Raw genomic sequence first — 19,194 nt, forward strand, 5'->3', positions numbered from 1 at the left:
ATGCAAGAAGACGAGTTAATCTTGAATCAGCCTATTCTCATGGGTGACTCAGATTTTTCAAATGGGTGCTCAGAAAAGCAGATGGCTGAACCAAAAGATCTGGTCAATGAATTGATCGGAAGCGGGCATGAACTATTACTTTTTTTTGCAAGAAATTATAAATTGAGATAATCATCTTGCTTAACAAGCACCTGCGGCCTACCAGGGGCAGCCTGGCTATTGCAACTCAGTGTGAATTAATTAATAATTAATAACACGACCAGGTGGCATAAATAAAAAAAATCTAATTATGCAACACAGCTTCAAGCACAAGTGCATAGCATTATTATTTTTTCTTTGCAAAGCATTGTTAGCAAGAGAGAGCTTTCCAACCTCTCCCCACATTGCCCTTTGACTACGTGCGCAGATTTCAATTCATTAATACTTGTGCTAAATCTGTTCAAAGAAAGATGCGAATGTGCTGTCATTCGCCTTTGTGAAACACCAGATGACTCCATGGAAATGCATCCGCACTCAGCTCGCACAACGCAGAAGAAAGGCAATACACGCCCGCATAACGCGCCTTTCGTTCTCTACGAGTTGATTAATTTGGCCTGCGGAGTGTTCGTTATCGCCCTGCTTGACTCGGTTGGACAACGCTCCAACTTACTGCCGGCGGTCTGGGTCTGGTGTTGTAACAACTAGCAAGATTTTTTCATTATGGAATCTCCTGCGAAGAAGCAGAACTGATTTTCGACCAATCCGCTTAGCCACGCTAATGAAAGAAAAAGAGCTAATTTTTCGCCGTAGAACTGCGCTCAAAACAATGGAGATTCCACCCGAAAGAAAGCTTATCTAAGTTAGGCCTTTTTTCCCCCTAAAGGCTGCAGAGAGGATATTCACCTATTAATTTGGATTACGAGTGCTAACTGATTGCTTAGGTGTCGTTCACGGAAAACCATTTTGAAAACAATGATTCATATTCACTCATTCAGTCACCGTGTGGCATTGAACTTAAATCTGCTGACCGTGAACAGATAGCACGGAAGGGATGAGGATGTGCTTGGGCTGTGTGAGCCCAAGTGCCGCTAATGGGTGTGTATAAACGCCCTCTTGGCAAAGTATTTCAGAATTTTATTCGAGATTTTATTAATGGTACAGCATTAGAGTTCGCGTCAGGAGCAAAATTTGCTGCCCGACGTGACGAAGTCCTCTGATTCGTCGAGAGAGCTCACATGATCTTGTGACATCATCGCCACCTGCCTTGATTGGCCACCCGATTGGTTGATAGAGGTCACGTGACGCTGTGACGCCATCACAACCTGGCCACCGTGGCAGGTGGCAACCCGGCCACCGGGTTGTAAGCATCCTGTCCACTGTGGCAGATGGCATTTAAATTAATGATTGGTCTAAATAGGTCACGCGACCTTGCGACATTATAGTTTCAACGCAGCTTCTAGACAGCAACCTAGATAGAGAATCGAAATCAACAATCAGCAAAAGATAAGAGCAAAACGCTGAGGCAGCGTATGAGTGTCGAACGTTAGCGATATCGAACAAATATTGCGTCATTAGCCACCTTCGCTATATCCGGTAGAAATTTTTCGTTATATCCGGATGTCCACTTTTTTTTTTATGCCAACGTATACAGCGCAAGAATACAAATCGCTTGACACTAGTTCGAATGTCCTACGTCAGTTAGGTAGTCAGTGCGAATCCCTATTAAATGCTACGCTTTGTTTCGACCAGTAATCTTATGATCCGTAACGCGCTGAACCGTTTGATGCCACTCCGAACATTATACGCCCATTATGTGGTACACAATCTGTGCACCAATGGTACCACCCACTGGTCCCACTTGAACGACCTTGTGTTTCACACTAACGCGACCTTGAGTAATGAGACTGAAAAATGATGCATGCAAATGTCGGCACCGTCACAGCATAGCGGATACATGCTACTGCAGCTAGCAGTCCGAATATGGCAGTTGGTGGGCCGAGAAGTGTCCTATATCGTTCGATTAAAGCCTCATGTGACACAAATAATCTGCAGCAAAATTTGGACCGCATTCATCGCTGGTGCGAGTTATGGGACAACTTTGAATGCTGCAAAATGTCGCTATATTTGTTTTACGCGCTGGCGTACTCCCGTTTTGTCTGAGTGTTTTAAACAACCAGCTTTTATCTAAAATAACAGATTTTAAATATCTCGGGGTTTATTTTTCGGCTGACATAACATGGAGAAAGCAGAGTGAATATATATCGACAAAGGCATCAAGAACGCTAAATTTTTTAGAAAGGAATTTTTGGGACGCTCCTCAGGAGGTTAAGGAATTTTTATACTTCACTAAAATCAGCCCAGTTATGGAGTACGCCTGTGCAGTCTGGAACCCTCGTGTCGGAACCTATTGTAAAATGCTGGAACGCGTTCAGAATAGTGCGGCGCGGTTTGTCACCAACAACTGTTGTTTTACTTATCGAAGCAACAGTATTAAGCAGGAGCTGAACTGGGACTCTCTGGAAGAGCACCGTTTACGAATAAAGTTAGAATTTCTTTACCGCATTTATTTCAAGAAAACTGCTATTAACCCCGAAACTTATTTGCTGCCATCTCATTTTGCATCCAGAAGGCGCGACCACGACTGGAAAATACGTGAGATAAAATGCCGTACTAATGTGTTCAAACTGTCTTCCTTTCCGAACGCCATCAATGAATGGAAAAAGCTGCCGCATTGTTTTGTTGAATGCCAGTCCAAGGCAAAGTTCCGAGCACTCTTCTCAGAATCGGGATGTGTACGCATGCGCAGCTGTTTTTCTGATTTTACTATTGTCCTTTCCCGAACAATTGACTGATGTGAATGCGCTGTTGACGCTCTTTTTTTTATCATCTGCCATCGATTCTTTCCTCTCCTATACAAAAGGTTGGCATATGCTGTACGACTGATTGTGTATGCATGTATTCACTCCTGCAATTATGCCTTCATGGCGCTGCAGAAATGTAAATAACTAAATAGACTAACGCAAACACACTGATAACTTGCAACACAAGCTCCGACAAATGTGAAATCTAACGCCCACTTATAAGGTGGCTTAAGCTCTCAATAGTTTTTTGGGACCTTTAGCATAGGTAGCTGAGACATGTGACATGAGGGTTTCTAGCCATCATGAAATGTCTTTTGCTGGCTGTGGTATCAAGAGCAGGGCTGACCAGTGGAAAAAACGGAATGAAGGAGCGGAAGAATGAACGGCCCTTGTCACATCACTATGCCTCATTTTTGTCTGTGAAGGAAACCTCGACAAAATACAACAGGGCCTGTGTTTCTCGTCTTTTGTTTATAAGTCGGCAACAGCCCCCCCCCCTTCCCCCCCCTCCCCCCCCCCCCCCAGCCTAGTGTTTGCTGACTCGACGTGGTCGGCTCATACAGCGCGTTTCCATAGGTTCCCGAACTGTCCTTCCATTTCATAGGACGACGAACATTAAGGGGAATGTCCAGAAGCCAATGAGCGAGTCGTGTTATTTGTGTTACGATCAAACGCTATACCGCCTTTTTTACTTCAGTGCCACTGGTAAAGTGGGCGATGACTGATCTGATCACTGGACGAAGCTGTATAGTCTGAAGACGGTCCCGAGCTTACAACATAATTCGCAGAGCACAGTGCGCGGAGTAGAAGCCAACGCGATGCGGAGGCACTGACGACAGCTTCGGAACATGGAATGTGACTTATCCTCGATTAGGCTGAAACTGAGAATACGAGAGGAATACTTACTTTTGCGCAGTGTTTGTTGGAAGTGTGCGTCAGCTTCGAACCTCCGGCTTCATTAGCGCACCGCATAGTCATACCCCGCCAGTCCAGAGAGGAAGAAGGATTCAGCACAGCCCCCCACTCCCCCCCTCCCAGGCTTAGCGGGGAAAAAATGCCGAAGTTTAGAGACTACTGCGACAATTCTTGTCCGCTGGTGAGCTGCTCATATTTGCTGAAGCGCGCCGACAGCCAAAGCGTCCGCATCAGTTACAGATACCATACGTTATTCGCTGCTTAAATGAGGCGGGCGACTATGCCAGGTCCCGAAAGTTCACTACAAAACATGTTCAAGAATCTGGCACGACCGAAGTTTTCGCAACCGAAAAAAAAGACAGCGACGACGGGACGGGAGACGACAGAGAGGAAGCGGAGTACTCACCAAAGGCCCTGGGCGTGGGCAGCAGGTACAGCAGTACGACGCACAGAGCCGAGAACAAGGAAGGGGGCCAGCCCAGAGCAGACCGGACTCTCCTCGAGACGGGGAGGCAGCGGCGAAACGAACGCCGCCTCTGTGTCTCATCACGCGTCCCTTTCCCCATGGTCCAACGTTGCCCTCGAGGCCCGATGCCACGCGGATTCGTGGCGCTCCTTGCTCACGCCGACCGCAGCAGCCGGTCGCAACCTGCGAGCAAATGTCGATCTTTGAGCGCATCAACATCATCATCATCACCACCATCATCACAGGACAAAGGCGTCGCCCACAATGACCTCAAATTATGCTTATTTTGCGCCAGCAGGCGGTCACGTTACCTCAGTCTATGGGTCTCCGAGCTGAACACAGAGTATGGGGATTCGACGCCTCCTGTATACTTTCACTGCCAATGACATCATTTGCTCCGTGATGGGAACTCCTTGGTCCATGCTTTGGACGCTTATGTTTGCCTAGCCGCCGCGATGTGGCGCCACTTAAAGGCTGTGTAGCTTGCGTCATAGATCGAGGTGCTGGTTTTACTGCCGAACGCTATTCCGTAAAGTGACACTCTCGGCATGACGACGATAAGAAAAACGATAACCAGCAGAAAATAATGTTCGCCGCTTCTTTCCCGTTTATTGCCGCTAGTTATGGGGTTCCCTCTCTCACACCACACGCGGAACAGGCAAGAATACCGTTGAATGGGAGAAATGCAGCACGAGTAAGAACGAAAATAAAAGAAGGAGCTGCATTAAAAGTTTCATTTGGAGAAGCCTCCCCATCTGACTGGCATTGAAATAAAGAAGGCGTGGACAAAAGTGACGCGCTGATACCATGCGTGGTGACGGAACAGCTGTCAGAGCAGAGGGAACCATTTTAAGGGGACGAGTTCCTCTCTGTTCTCTTTTAGCTTCAGGAAGAACAAATGCTTCGCACGCGAAGGCCTGTACACTAGAGTTCCTAGAATTGCTGCTCATAATAAAATGGAAGCTTCTGTACAAGATAGTGGAGTGCTGGAAAAACCCGAGATAAATAGCTGCTTCCACTACAATTTACTGGTTAAAATTCCTGAAAGGCTCCGCATAGAACTATATCGTGAAAGGGGTAGAATGCATGAAGATGGTAAGCTTGGGAGAAAGAAAACAAACATAATAAAACATCTTGCAATTGATAATAAATACTGGTAGTTATACGCAAAAAACATAGAGTAGCCGTCATGCTATAGTTGAACAGTAGTAACATGCCAGTGGTTTTTTTATTCCTAGAGTGATAATCGAAAGACACGCTAGAACGAATTTTGTACTCTGGTAGCAGCTATAGAAAAAGAACGCTCAGAAAAAAAAAAACATTTTTTAAAATGTGGTCTATATCTACTTCAGAAATGTGGTAGGATGTTTAATGTTAATAATGTCCCTGGGAGGACTGTTGGAGTAGCATATGGCATAGAGTGTCTAAATATTACCAAGAGCTAAAACTGGCGCATTCAATATATGCGGGTTTCTTCAAGAGTACTTCGTCCGCCGCGGGAATGCCAGGAAGACGAGGCTTCGTGTTTGGCTTGGCTAGTGTTGGACCGTAAACGTGGATTATGCCTCGGAATAAGCAGCTGCACCGCGGTGCTCTCCTCTGTGTTGCAGATTAACTTATCTCAATGCTGAGTTTTTCAGTTCTTCAATAGACTTACCGCAACTCAGAGTTCGGTGCCAGGCCAGTATGGAACTTTTACAGCGTTTCTTCGAGTTGCCTCGAGAAGAGTCGTATTTTTATGGCTGAATCCCCGTTTTATGCCCAACGATAGTCAAGTCAAGTAAGAAACTTCGTCTTCCCGGCATTAATGCGCCTCTCCATGGTGAATGAAGTGTAGCGCTGCCAGATTTCCCTTTAGGTATATTAAGAAACTCTACGGCTTATGCGATATGATAGGGCAGGCATATTGACACGCAGTGAAGATGGCAGGCAGACGAAAAGAAAGACTGGGAGACTCGCATCGAACTTTGACCCTGCTTAATGGGTGACTGCAATGACATCCTAGTCGAAATTAAGAGGGGAAATGGGCTTGGGCAGGGCATGTAATGCGAAGGCAAGATAACCGCTTGTGCTTAAGGCTAACGGAGTGGATTCCAAGAGAAGGCAAACGTAGCAAGGGGCGGCAGAAAGTTAGTTGGGCGGATGAGATTAAGAAGTTTGCCGGGATAGATCGGCCGCATCTGACACAGATAGGGTTAATTTGAGAGGTATGGGAGAGGTTTTTATCCTGCAGTGGGCGTGTCCGGCTTATGATAAATGAATGGATGAAATGGGAAATCTTGTGCCCGCAGATACAAACAAATCTGCGACGGCGATAACAGCAAGTCGGCACGGCGGCCAATGAATAACACAATCACCGTCGTTTTTGGCCGCACTCAGATTGAAGACAAAGTTAAACATTCGAGACTAGAGGCATGGAAGAACAACCGTAATCTCGAACAAAGTGGAAACAACAGTGCGTGATTATGATTTTTTTAGGGTGCTCTGGTCATTTGTTGCCTAGCGAACGAAGTGATAAGCCGCCGGCGATAAATAAACCCCAAAGTAAAGATCAAAGACGGAAACATACAACGTATTGATACAACAGAATTACATTATAAAATTGCAAATTACAATTACAAAATTACAAACATAGGAAGTTGCAGAACATACGCCCAGAGGCCTCATGCGGCGAAGCGAACCGGAAGAGTACTCGAAAAGAGAAGAACACGCAATTTAAAATATGAAATAATAAGCAAAAAGAAAAAATACTAGACGAACACACGCAGGCAGTGAGAGCTAGTTAGCACGGATTACTGCGAACTCTCGCGTCCATCCTTCTGCCCTCTCACCACCCCATCCTCCGCTCCCAGATCAGCAGATTTGTCATGCTTCTCAATCACAGTAAACAAAAAAAAATTGATTTGATTTGCATATTGTTCTTTCGCCTAATTATTTTAGGATTGAAAAAAGCAAATTCTCGCTTGCTTCCTTAGTGCAACCTTGCCGCCATTTTCGCGGAGCAAGGAGAACACAGTTTTTTGTTGGTTCGTTTCGAGGCGCAGTATGCAAATGAGCGCGACGAAAAAAATGAAGAAATTTGCATTGCTAATTTGTTTCTGACTAAGTAATTTACACGAGAACTCTTCGACACCGAGCTCGCAGATTTTCGCCCGGCATTTTTTTTGTTCTCTTTTCGTTTTCCTGCGGGGTCAAAGTTTTATTTTTTATGATTTTGCTGCGAAAAAGCGGGTTTGATTTGAATCTTGACCGCAATATGTATTCATAACTCTTGATATCTCCTTAGTGCCCGCCGGGAGAACCGGGTTAAAATGAACAGTATCAATCCTCACTTTATTATGCGCATACTGATTACTTCCCTTTTTCGGTGGCTCCTCAGAAAGATACAATCGATGACCCTCGCTTTGCGGTTTCGCTGCAAAACATGCAATCGCAGTCGCAGCCCGATGGCTGTCACCCTGCTCAACACCTGACCCAGTTACCTTTGCAAATACGTACAAATAGAACGGCCTCTGAATGACCGCAGTTAGGGTAACGATAATACGATCGCACCGGCAACGAGTTTGCGCAAAACGAGCATCCCAGTGACATCTACGCAGATCGTACTAGCTGATATGCAAATCGTATGTAAATCAAAGTTATTCACGCTAGCACTGAGCAGTTGAAGCAGACCATAGACATCGAGTTGCAAGCAGTCGTCAAATGGCTTGTTTCACGTGACTTGCGCTCTATATAGCGGATGCGACTTCATTTTCGTGTCCTCGCTCCCAACCTGCAATGAAAACGCCAAATCCTGGGTGCGAATTCTGTTACAATAAAAAAATAAATAATTTTAATTGACGCTTGGTATATTCGCTTGGCATATTCCAGTCTGCGCCTCAGAGAATGTAGGACTCAGCGAGATTTTTCTTTCTCATCAGAAAACCGTCATAAGCATTTCAAAGGGAGGTGGTTACCAGAGGCGAATGAAAATTGGGGTCTTCTTTTTTCTTGCAAAATAAGTTGTCAGGACCGCTGTATTGAGGTCACCTTCTGCTTTAAATGAGATCACTTCAGAATAAACAGCAAATAAAAACGGTAATCTAAAATTTTTTTATCGGCAGGTCGACTGATCAGTCAAGCTATCGATAAACTACCAATTCGCTCAGTCAGTAAATCAATCAATGTCTCAGTCAATCAGCTATAAAGTAGTGCGTAAACAAACATTCACCTCTCTGTTGCATGATACATGAAGGCACACCATGTCTCCTAACGCACATGGCTTATGCTTTTTCCTAATTGAGCGAAGTTCTAACTACTATTCATCTAAATAACACTATAAACTGCGCACTGGTATCTCTCACTCCGTTATCATCGCACCCAACACTTCGTCTGGCAACCACGAAAAGGCCTAACTGCGAAGTAGCTACGCAATAGAATAAGCGATGAGGAAGGCAAGTGACACTGACAGTACCATCATAAGCATGAGTATATTTCACTTTGGGGTATTAAACAGCGCTTGTCATTTGTAGAATTATAAACTGCGGCTGTGGGTATACGCTTTCTTATGCTGCCCTCCCATCCCCGTAAAAAGTGCCCGCTTCAACTAATCTTCTTAAGAGCTGAGAAATACTTGGACTTGAACGGCAGTACCTCTGCGTGCGGTGTGTCTTATTGTAGTGATGTTGAAGCAAGATTTGTAATGCTGGACTATCTACTGCTCTTCTGGAACTTCCGCTATTTTACGTAGAAAACAAGAAGGTTTACCAAAGAATGACGATGGCGTGAAATATACGGACTTCTTAAAGGCAGCATTTCGTATAATGCTATCTTCGGCCTAGAAAAACAAGAAAACTAACCTTCAAATGGACATTGATCACGATAAAAACAAAAAGCGCAACGAGGCATTATATGCAGATCATGAATTTAATTTAAAGACACATTCTTGACAGCATACGCCGTGCTTTTATTTTTTCGTTATTGTCCAGCACGCAAGGAAGGTCGCTTTGGTACGGATTATACCATGAAGGTGCAACTATTTGTTTAATTTGCCAGGTAGAAGAGGCGACGAAGAGTAGGCACAGATGCTATTAACCCTTATTGTAATTAATCTTTACGCCGACACTGTAATTGTGAAAAAGAAAACAAAGGCGAAGAATGCGCTCGATAACGAAGGACTGGCGAAAAAAAAATTACGTTTACGTGCGGCCGCATTCGCTAACCAAAGTGAGTGTTCGAAAAACCCTGCATCGGAGTCAACAGTTGCCAAACCACTACTCCTGTAGGAATAAACGAGGCTTAAACAAACTTTCAGCACATGTTTTCATTATACCTCCCTTCTTGAAACGGGAAATGAATTCTCATAGGCGTCTCTTCTGTTTGTTTGTTTTTTCGCAGCGGAAAATGCTCAAGAAGTTACCCCTTAACGGAATAAAATTTTGTGAAAACTGCGTCGTCAGGTCACTCTTTGTAAAATAATGTTATGTTTACAGAGAAGAACAATGCAGCTCTCCGAAAGAACAATCGTTTTCTGCGCATATGCGAAAATAGGTTTATAGATTGTTTGTTTTTATATATATAAAACCTCTCTAGTTGGAATCTGATGCCCCCCCCCCCCCAGCAAGATTATATTTACAACGCTGTAGCGATCAGGCCCAGAGTTCGGGCCCCAAGATGAATCATTGCGCAGGAAACCAAACACTTAGCAAGGGAAACTAAATAAAAGCGCGGAAACGGTGTGTCGAGAGCCTTGTCTAAACTGAAAGCGAAGAAAATGCGCCGCAGTCTATGTATGAACCGGAGTGAGCTTCCATGGCGTGCAAGCACGTAAATAGTTGAAAGGCCTAGATGAAATCGTGGAATTCCCGCAGTCGGCCGCCATTCACTCTGAAAACGGCGACATGTTCCCAAGCAGACACAAAGATGTTTACAGCTTCTGCTAGCGTATATTATACTACAGGATGATCAAAAATTGAAAGAAAAAATTGATAATTCGAACAGCACCAACAGTAGCAAGAGGTTCGTTTCATACAAATGCATGGGAAAACATGAGAATTTTTTAAATAATCAAAAATTTTATTGCCATTTGCAACCGAAAGGTGGTGCTTTAGTTGTGTCAGTAGTTATGGTAATAATGATTATGATGATCTTGCAGCCTTTCTATTTTGTATACACAGGCACAAGAGCGACACCATTCGATCACCAACGAGGGGAATAAACGTATGCAATGTTCTGCTGTGCATTTCTGTTAAAACAGCATTGAGCTTCTGTCTTTGTTTTTCGAATTAATGAAATATTTACTCTTTATCTGACTATGATCACTCTGTATGCTGTGAACATATTCTTGCACTAACTGTCCAGCATAGGGCAGTGATAGAACACTTCTATGCGTGTAGTTTGTCACATTTGCTTGTCTAGGAGTGCACGTGCTAGGTTGAGCGTTTTTTTATATATGTAGAACAGGTAAATCGTCTATATTTTCTTTCCTTCTGCTGCGTGGGTTACTTTTTTTTTTGCGCATCATTATACTATATCCCATTTAGTTTCCATGGACGCCATCAGCTTTTTCTTTTCTTCTCTAAGAAAACCGTTACGATTACCAAAAATGTCGCCGGTAAACAGGAAACACTTATGCTCCGCCTTAAGGATATGACGCCCTACCGTTAATGACTTAATACCCATATATGCGGACTTGGTAATTGTCGACCAGATCGCTGGGAGTCCTCCAACCACTCCTCGCACTCCTCCCAAACGACTCCAAACCACTCCAAGCTAAGCGCTACTGCGCTGCGATGGAAGGTGCTGCCACCGGCGGGGCTTGTGAGAACCAGGTTCGTATTAGCGAGCGACCTCTTGCGACCTATCATTAAACTAACTGGCACCTGTCACGGCCGGTCTAGAGGGGGGGGGTGCGCTCGCTCTTTTTCTTACGGCCTTCGCAATGGGGTCTGTTTCCGCCTCCCACCGCACCGCGGTGGGGTCGCCACTGCCCTACCGCTCCGCCGCTCGCCGTTCACGCGAATGGAGAACGCGCGCCCGCTCCAAGTCTGTTTCGCGTGAGCGGTAACCATGGCGGTAACCGTCAGGTTCTGATATTTCACCCCTATGCATTATTCAAAGACCGTGCAATCAGCCTCTTCGATTTGACATCTGAGATTCACAAAACAACAGAATAATTACCGCGCGGCAGCGCGCGCTCTCCTTCAGTATGGCTGCACGGTCGCATGATGAGCCTTTCGGTTAAATTGGCGTCAACACTTCTTGCCCCTAAATTTTGCGCAAAAACAAATCTATCAGCCTCATCAGTTCGTCTACTGACAGGTATTAACCAGTGTGCAGATTTATACGTGACCTGAAGCGTTTGTGTAACCGCTTCTTAAGAATTCCGAAGCGTAAATATATATCTCATGAAATCTCAAGCGCTGCCGTTTTCGTTTCGCAGGAAAGCGGCTTTAGCAAGAGATCACGATGCTGCACGGGTTCAGAGAAAAGAAAACAATTTTATTCACAGCTAAATGCAAGTTTTCCAATGCAGAGCGTTCATCCATAAATTGAATATATATCAGTTGGCTGAAATATTGTACATATCTAGTCTCGCGAATTGCGCACATCTATTACAGGTTTAGTAGATTTATCAGCAACTTCCCATCAAAGAAGCAGGCATGAACAACGCTGTAGAAGTGACAAGAGCGGCAAAAAGAAAGAAAAATTATTCTCCACAAACACTGCACATTCTTTCGAAACTAGCCGCAATATATACAAGTACGACCGGCGGTAGGAAAGTTCACAGTCTGAAAAACTTCCTTGACGGTTTATGCACATATAATTAGCTGGCTTCTCGTTCCTGTCGGTGACTGTCTTGGCGTAGTTAGCAAGAAGTATTCTGAGAAATTTCTCAGATATTAAAGAATGCAGGGGCCTTATGGCATGGCTGCTGCCGATTCCTTCTGGACAACCGCACCACGAGGATCAGATGTCCCGAAGACGGACAGCGGTCCTGGCTGCGTGTTTGTCTTTGCGCTGTTTTCTTGCTTGTGTTCGTGCTTTAACAGTGCTTCGCGGAATGCACTCGATGTTCGGGAGTAAAACCTTGTGGGTGGTGGCGTGGCTCGTTGAGTTTTAGAAATTTAGTCGAGCCTGCTTAACGGCCAGTGTCTCCCAGCCCCATGCTACCCCATATTCCTGACAACCTGGCGACAAAAAGAAAGCAATAAATACGGCGGCATTGAAACTGCAGACAACCGCAGGACAATCGCGCGCCAGAAGACAACATGCCAATTAGTTTGTGCCAGCGTAATCTAAAGTAGAAGCAAAAGCGTGATGGGCCTGAGGCAAGGGCAGCGTTGTGACAGCTAGGGTTGTGATTAACAAATGGCAGCGATCTGCAGTTTCAATTAGATTCATGTGGTGGGCATCGCTGGTCCAGCCAGTCACGCGGCATGGCATCGCTTGCCCAGTCGGCTTTGCGTGGAAGATGTAGCTGCAGCGTACATGGACATCATTCACACTTTGAATCTGGCCTATCGACGGCGCGTCATCTACCGCATGTTGACTGCAACTGACCGACCAGGCGCCAATGTAGTGGTTCGGATCTCTCTCTTCGCCTCCGTGAAAATTATTGAGGCCGTGGGGATAAAACTGGCCGCAATCGCTTTCGTAACGCGATGTTTATGGGCCCAGGAATGATGGATGATGCTGTGCTCCAGACGCACCAGACACACGTAGGTTTCTGGCAGGACGTCGCTGATGCTGTTGTCTGGACCTAATGCCGCCTGTATGAATCCGCCGCGATGGCTCAGCTCTGAGCCAGACGACGCGGGTTCATTCCGGGCCGCGGAGTACGCGTTTTGATACTAACGTCCGACTTTTGCTATAAAGGCTCCTTTTACGTGGCAGGTGCATGATGCAGATAAAGCATTTGCTTTCTGTTTCCTTTCGTTTCGGTGAATCGTTCACCGAGAAGCAGCGGAAAACAGCACGAAACCAGGCTAGAGTGTACTAGAATAGTTCACTCTAACCAGGCGATCACCGTCCGCCGCCGCAGAAGCAGGCGAGGAGAGAGCGGTCGCGAACGGTGGGGTCGTCGCGCCCCTGGCGGCGGCGGACGGCGTAACCCCCGGAGAAAAACTCGCATTGCTTCCGCGGCGAATGCGAAGGCCGTAAGAAAGAGCGAGCGCGCCCCCCTCGAGTCCGGCCGTGCGCCTGTCACACTGGACAGTTCGCTCACAGTCCGATGGGCAGGTTGTGATGACGTCACAAGATCACGTGACAACGGTGGCCCACCTGCCCCTAGGTTGCTCCTCTTTTTGTGGATTTTTCGCTCACGGTCAACGCCGACACCGGTGACGACACCGGCTTTCATGATTCTGCAAGCGCCGTTCAGCGGCCGTCTCAGCGAGTTGCGGTGGACACGTACTGCTGCCGTTTTCTGCCGCGTCTGGAAGCATGCAGCGAACGAAAGCGCAAGTAAACACGGTACGGAAGACGCGAGCGGAGGATGCAGCCGGGCGCGCCATCGAAAATCGCGCACGGGTCACGCGGAATGCATTAGCGAGACCCGGGTGGTTTCCGAGAACGGCAATCCGCCCACACGCCGGACCCCGAAACCAGATAATCACGCGGAAGGGAGCGGCACAAGGTTGAGTGGGTGAAGTTGGAGAGTTGCGTTGCTGGAAAAGACTCATGGAGAAATGTAGCTAAGAAAGGTCGATGCGAAGGCAGGGGAAGGAGAAGAGGGGAAACGTTTACTTAATAACCCTTCCGTGTGTACCCGTGGTACAGCGGCACCATTTCTAGACTCTGCCTCGCTAAATACATGCAGTTTCGCAGAAGCTTGAAGATGCGGCGTCGGATAATCATCGGCCAGATTGGTGAGAAACTTTTAGCGCATATAAAGGATTTCAGTGGCCACTTGCGCGGTCACCAAAGAGAGAGCTCGGAACATCCGGAGGCTGCGATAATACGTGTACATTCATAGGCTGATTAAAGTTCTTTTGTGTTTTGTTGTAAAATACTGAATATACGCGATATCGTGAAGGCTCCCGTTTTGCAGAAAATCTGGCGTCGTTGCCGGCGTTCTGGGAAAAAAAATCCCCGCAGAAGCAACGTAGGTGGGCCACCTAGGTGACGTGGCCTTGTGACGCCGTCACACCTGCCCATCGGATTGTGAGTAAACCGACCACCGTGGCAGACGGCAGTGAAATAATAATCGGTCCCTCGGGAAGAACAACCTAGGTCGCACAATACCCCACCGGTGGCAGCGCCTGCCATCGCAGGGCTGTGGCGCATCGCTTAACCTTTGTATCACTTCGCAAGGAGTGGTATGATGACTCCCAGGGATCTATGAATGTAAAGTCGAGAATGACCAATTCCGCATATGTGGGCATTAACCCACTAGAGCTATCGAGTGAAACCCTTAAGGCGGAGCTTAATTAAGCGTACCGCAAATTCTTGTCTTCTCTTGTCTTGTTGTGGGTTGTGTTTTGTTTGTGCGTGTGTTGTGTGTTGTGTGTGTTGTGTGTTGTGTGTTGTGTGTTGTGTGTTGTGTGTTGTGTGTTGTGTTGTGTTGTGTTGTACTGTATTGGTCAGCCAGGACGTTCTTACGTGGGAACAGTTTTGTCGATTCGATACCAGCGATTAACTTTCGGCGGCTCTAGCCTACACCCCACTGCACGGTTTTGGCGTGAGACGGAGCTTTCTACGGGCGACCCCAGCTGACCACTCACTCCTCTGCCTGTGGGGGAGGGACTGAGCGCAGCTCATTACGATGCCCGGGAGCAGGGCGTGGTCGCGAATGCTTTCACTCGGCGAGACCGTGTCCGGGTGCGCACCGAAGGAGTCTCCCGATGCGTGTGAAGCGAGGGGCGCTTTGCTGGAGATAATAGATGTACTTAAGGGTAGCGTTAAGTACAATTGCACATTCAATGCCTATAGGCACATTTTAAAGAACAAATTCCTGTGGAAAAGCACATCAGAAAGTTTTCTGTCATTACAAGATATTTTTGGTTGCATTTTTGGCCATGAATTTGCAAAAAAAAAAAAAAATATGGTAACAATATAGTATTGGGCTGTCCCTTGTCGTAGAAACAGAAATATGAAAACATACTAGAGAAAATACTATAGCAGGGCACAAATGTGGTACAGTACTGCAAAAAAATCTGTCGTTACGAAAAAACAACATAAAATATTCTCGCATTTCAGTCAAGATGCTATCGCTTTCATTGACTGAGATGGGACAACACTTATGTGTGAGCACTGCAGGCCCATATAGGTAATTATTCAAGTAGAACCTCACGTGAATAACAATGAAGACTCCCAATGACTTTTTAAGTCTAAACTATATAAATATGGTCCTTCATTTAAGAGTAAAACTCGATTTTACCTGATTTTTGCGACCCCAGCCAATTTCTTACAGATCAGGTTGAACACAATTTCTACCCGGAAAGGAGCCTGTTATGAAACTTTTCCGTGTGTACGAAGCTGAAGACACTGCAAGCAATTTAGCGAATATCATTTGCGTACATCCAGAGGGGATTTTTCAATCAAGCGGTTGTTTAAACTTCTTTTAAGTTTTTTTTACTGATTACGGTACCTCATTCGACGCCAAGTTCGACCAATACGTTTCAGAAACGAAAAGCAAAAGCGCCAGCGCTGACCAGACATCTCGCTGGAATCACTGAATCAAGCGCTGCCCACGTTAATGGCGTCCTATGTCAAGGCTCTTGTGTGTTTAAATTGATCGCACTAACTTTGAATCCATTTTGTGGCAGTAAACAAAGGCAGTTGGATGTTTCATGAACTCAGATACTGCGCAGTAGATGAGAATGTGCACGGGGAAATAATTGTAATGAATTAGAAAAAAGAAATAGCTGATTTTATAGAGGGCTTTCAGTGATATATGCTATTCCCATACGAGGGGGTACCCAAAAGAAACCGGACTCATTTTTGTTTGAACTTATTTGTTCACATTTTAAGCACAGACCTTCAATCTCCTTCAAAGTATTCCCAACTTGCAATGATACGCTTGTCGAATCTTTCATTCCATTTTTCAAAACATTTTTTAAATTCATCTTTTGTGATGCTTGACAGTGCCTCTGTCGTTTTTTTCTTCACCTCAGCAACATCAGCGAAACGCTTTCCATTCACCTATTTTTTTCATTCTAGGAAACAAAGAAAGTAGCACGGGGCAAGGTCGGGAGAGTATGAGGGCTGAGGAATAGGGGTCATGCCATTTTTGGTCCAATTGTCGTAGAGACAGGGCTGTGTGAGCAGGGGCATTGCCATGATGGAAAAACCAGTCACCCGACCACCACAAATCTGGCCGCTTCCACCGCACACTGTTGCCCAATCGTTTCAAAACATGCAAGTAGAAAGCCTGGCTAACTGTCTGACCCTGCGGAACAAATTCTCAATAGACGACTCATCTCACGTCGAAAAAACAAATCAGCATTATTTTGAGGTTTGGTTTCAGCTGACGAGCTTTCTTGAGGCGAGGTGAATTTGAAGTTTTTCATTGGCATGATTGTTGCTTTGATTCAGGATTCGATTCAGGAACACTTCAGTTGTCCCCATAGCATCGTCCTTGTAGGTCTTTCTTAATATTTCAAAAGTTTCCATCCAACTTTTTCCGAGCAAAAATCAGAATTTCACCGGCGCACGCTGTTCACGAAAATCAGCCATTGCAAAAACGACATTCACACAAAACAGTCGTTACTCTAAAACTCTGCCTAAACTAGTCTGACCTCCTTCAACGACGGCACTCGGCTTAATGACTCTGGAATGTTCGTTCTATGCGCTCCTAGTGGCAAAACGCGGTTCCACAGAAGCTTTGCCGACCAAAAAATTTAGTCCGGTTTCTTTTGGGTACCCCCTCGTATTGCTTACTAAAAAAAAAATAGCAAAGCCTCATACTTAATGTGCTTAATGTAATGTACTTAATGTGCAAGACGAGCTTGTCTTGGTCAAACAAGCGCAAGAAATAGTGTGCGCTTTATTCATGCTCTTCAGCAAAATTATTTCCTCTTTCTCTTTCTGTAGCTTTTACGGCCAAGAAGACAGCATTAACGGCGCATTACCACCGTGAGCCCCAAATAAACAAGCTCCATTCTTGCCGCACTATAGGCCTGGTGTGGGTATGGGAGGGAGGGCGTTGATTTCGGACTGCTCGAAAGGCGGCAAGGGGCAATATAGTGCGGGATCCTCCGAGGAGTTCCCGAGAAGCCCTTCAGTGCGATCGGCCCGGGAAAATAGTTTAGCTCGGCGCCTAATGAATCTGCTTCCTCGAGAGAAGCCCTCCGAGACACGCACAAAGAAACAAAAAGGCACTATACAGCGTTGAAACGCACACACGCCAACCTCGCTAACATCCGCTAAAACCCCGCGAAGAACCGTTAAACTGTCCGGCAGGGTTTCAATGAGCGAAACAATCCGGCTTCGGTGGAAGAAACCTCCCGGTTCAACTGAAGGGAAAAAGCAAAAAAAAAAAAAAACGGAAAACAGAACCACTGCTTTAAGATCATCGAGAAAGAGCGGTTGGAAGTCGGGCAAAGGAAAAAAAAAAAACACCGACTGTAAAGCAGACTGGCCGAGTCTTTTCTTGACGTCCAGACTCAAAATAGAGGATGCGGGGGCATCCTATCAGTTTACCGAGAAGGTTCCGGGATGCAGTGTCCGGTAATTTTTTGTTTGATGGTGCACGTCCTTGGCGCATGTTAGTCTCAACAGAAACACAGCTTGAAAGTGAAACTGAATTTGAATATGAAGCTAAAACTGAAGCTGAGACTTAAACTAATGTTGAGGGTCGAGCAGGAACTGCGGTGTAAATTTAAGCTGAAGCTGCAACTGAAGCTTAAGCATAAGCTCAAAGAGGCACTGTTGACAACTTAATCCTTTTTTTCTTTGCAGTAAAAATCGGTTCCCTGACTCTTTTCGGTAACGCCGACATTTTTTCGGCAACGAAAGGTGATTTATTAGTGAGGAAATTGACTTAAAAACAAAAAGAACGCTTTTTTCCCGCCACTAGATGCATACGCGTGACGTCAATACCTAAAAAGACTCCGCGATCGCCGCAATAAAGTAAATGGCTGTACTGCGTAGCGTCAGGGATCCGGGATTTCGCCGCACAACGCTTGCGAAATCGGCAGTTGGTGGCGGTGTTTGAATTTTTTGTCTTATAAAAGCGCCATTTCTAAAAGAAAGTTTTTTTTATGAGGAAACAGATCAACATCAGTTTGTCCACAGAGTTCCTTCAATGTAAAGCTGAAACTGAAGTCGATACAAAGACCCAAGTTGAAACTTAACTTGGAACGGAAACGGAAACCAAACATCGCCTGAAAATCTCCACTGAGGACGGCTTTCGCGTTCTGCATCAACAGCCAGCGTCTTCGTTATACTGAAATCACAAAAACGGTACAAAGTATGGCACTCTTTTGTAGTAGATTGCGAGATATATTTGCGTAACGAACAGAAATAATTGAGAGAAAAAAAGAAAGGATAAAAAGACCACGATTTTGGGTTTGTGGATTTAGGAACAGAGGTGGCATCTCGTGGATCTATGGCAGTCTTCGGTCTCCGAGGTGTTGGTTCGTCGTCTATGCTCCTCGTCTTGCTTTGTTTTGCGGAAAGGTTTCAGGACATTTAGAGCATGGCGCAAGGGCACCCGATTCTGATAGTAGGTGTGGAAGAGTGATCGTGGAACATTTCGACCAACAAGCACATCGCCATTGAAATGAGGTGAGTTTTTTTCATCCCATATTATTTTTCCCGCGCTGAAAAAAAAAAAAAAACTGGTGCGCAACACGTAGAGCTGCTTTTTGTAGTGATACAGAAGGTTAATTCTGTATCCAGGAGCCGGCTACTCCAAAGCATATACTATCAAAAAGCCAATCACATTTTTCGTGGTCGGGTTTTTAATGAAACACGCGGAAACATGTGCGAAGAAAACGACGTAAATAGTTTCGCTTCGTACACTGTGCACCGGTAGGTACAATTTTACAC

General features: G+C 45.6%; 1 protein-coding gene across 1 annotated transcript in view; it reads right to left on the reverse strand.

Annotated features, from left to right (window-relative positions):
- The window catches only part of LOC149358957 (cubilin-like), a 250,411-nt gene that overhangs the window by 167,739 nt on the left and 63,478 nt on the right, over positions 1–19,194 (reverse strand). The window contains exon 2 of the mRNA XM_089571125.1: positions 4,162–4,404. Coding sequence (XP_089427251.1) covers positions 4,162–4,321 — 160 coding nt within the window. The 5' untranslated portion in view covers positions 4,322–4,404. The remainder of the gene's footprint in view (positions 1–4,161; positions 4,405–19,194) is intronic.

The sequence above is a fragment of the Amblyomma mixtum genome, chromosome 2 (assembly GCF_055824585.1).
Source record: "Amblyomma mixtum isolate Tamu chromosome 2, ASM5582458v1, whole genome shotgun sequence".
In the NCBI taxonomy this organism is placed as follows: domain Eukaryota; kingdom Metazoa; phylum Arthropoda; class Arachnida; order Ixodida; family Ixodidae; genus Amblyomma; species Amblyomma mixtum.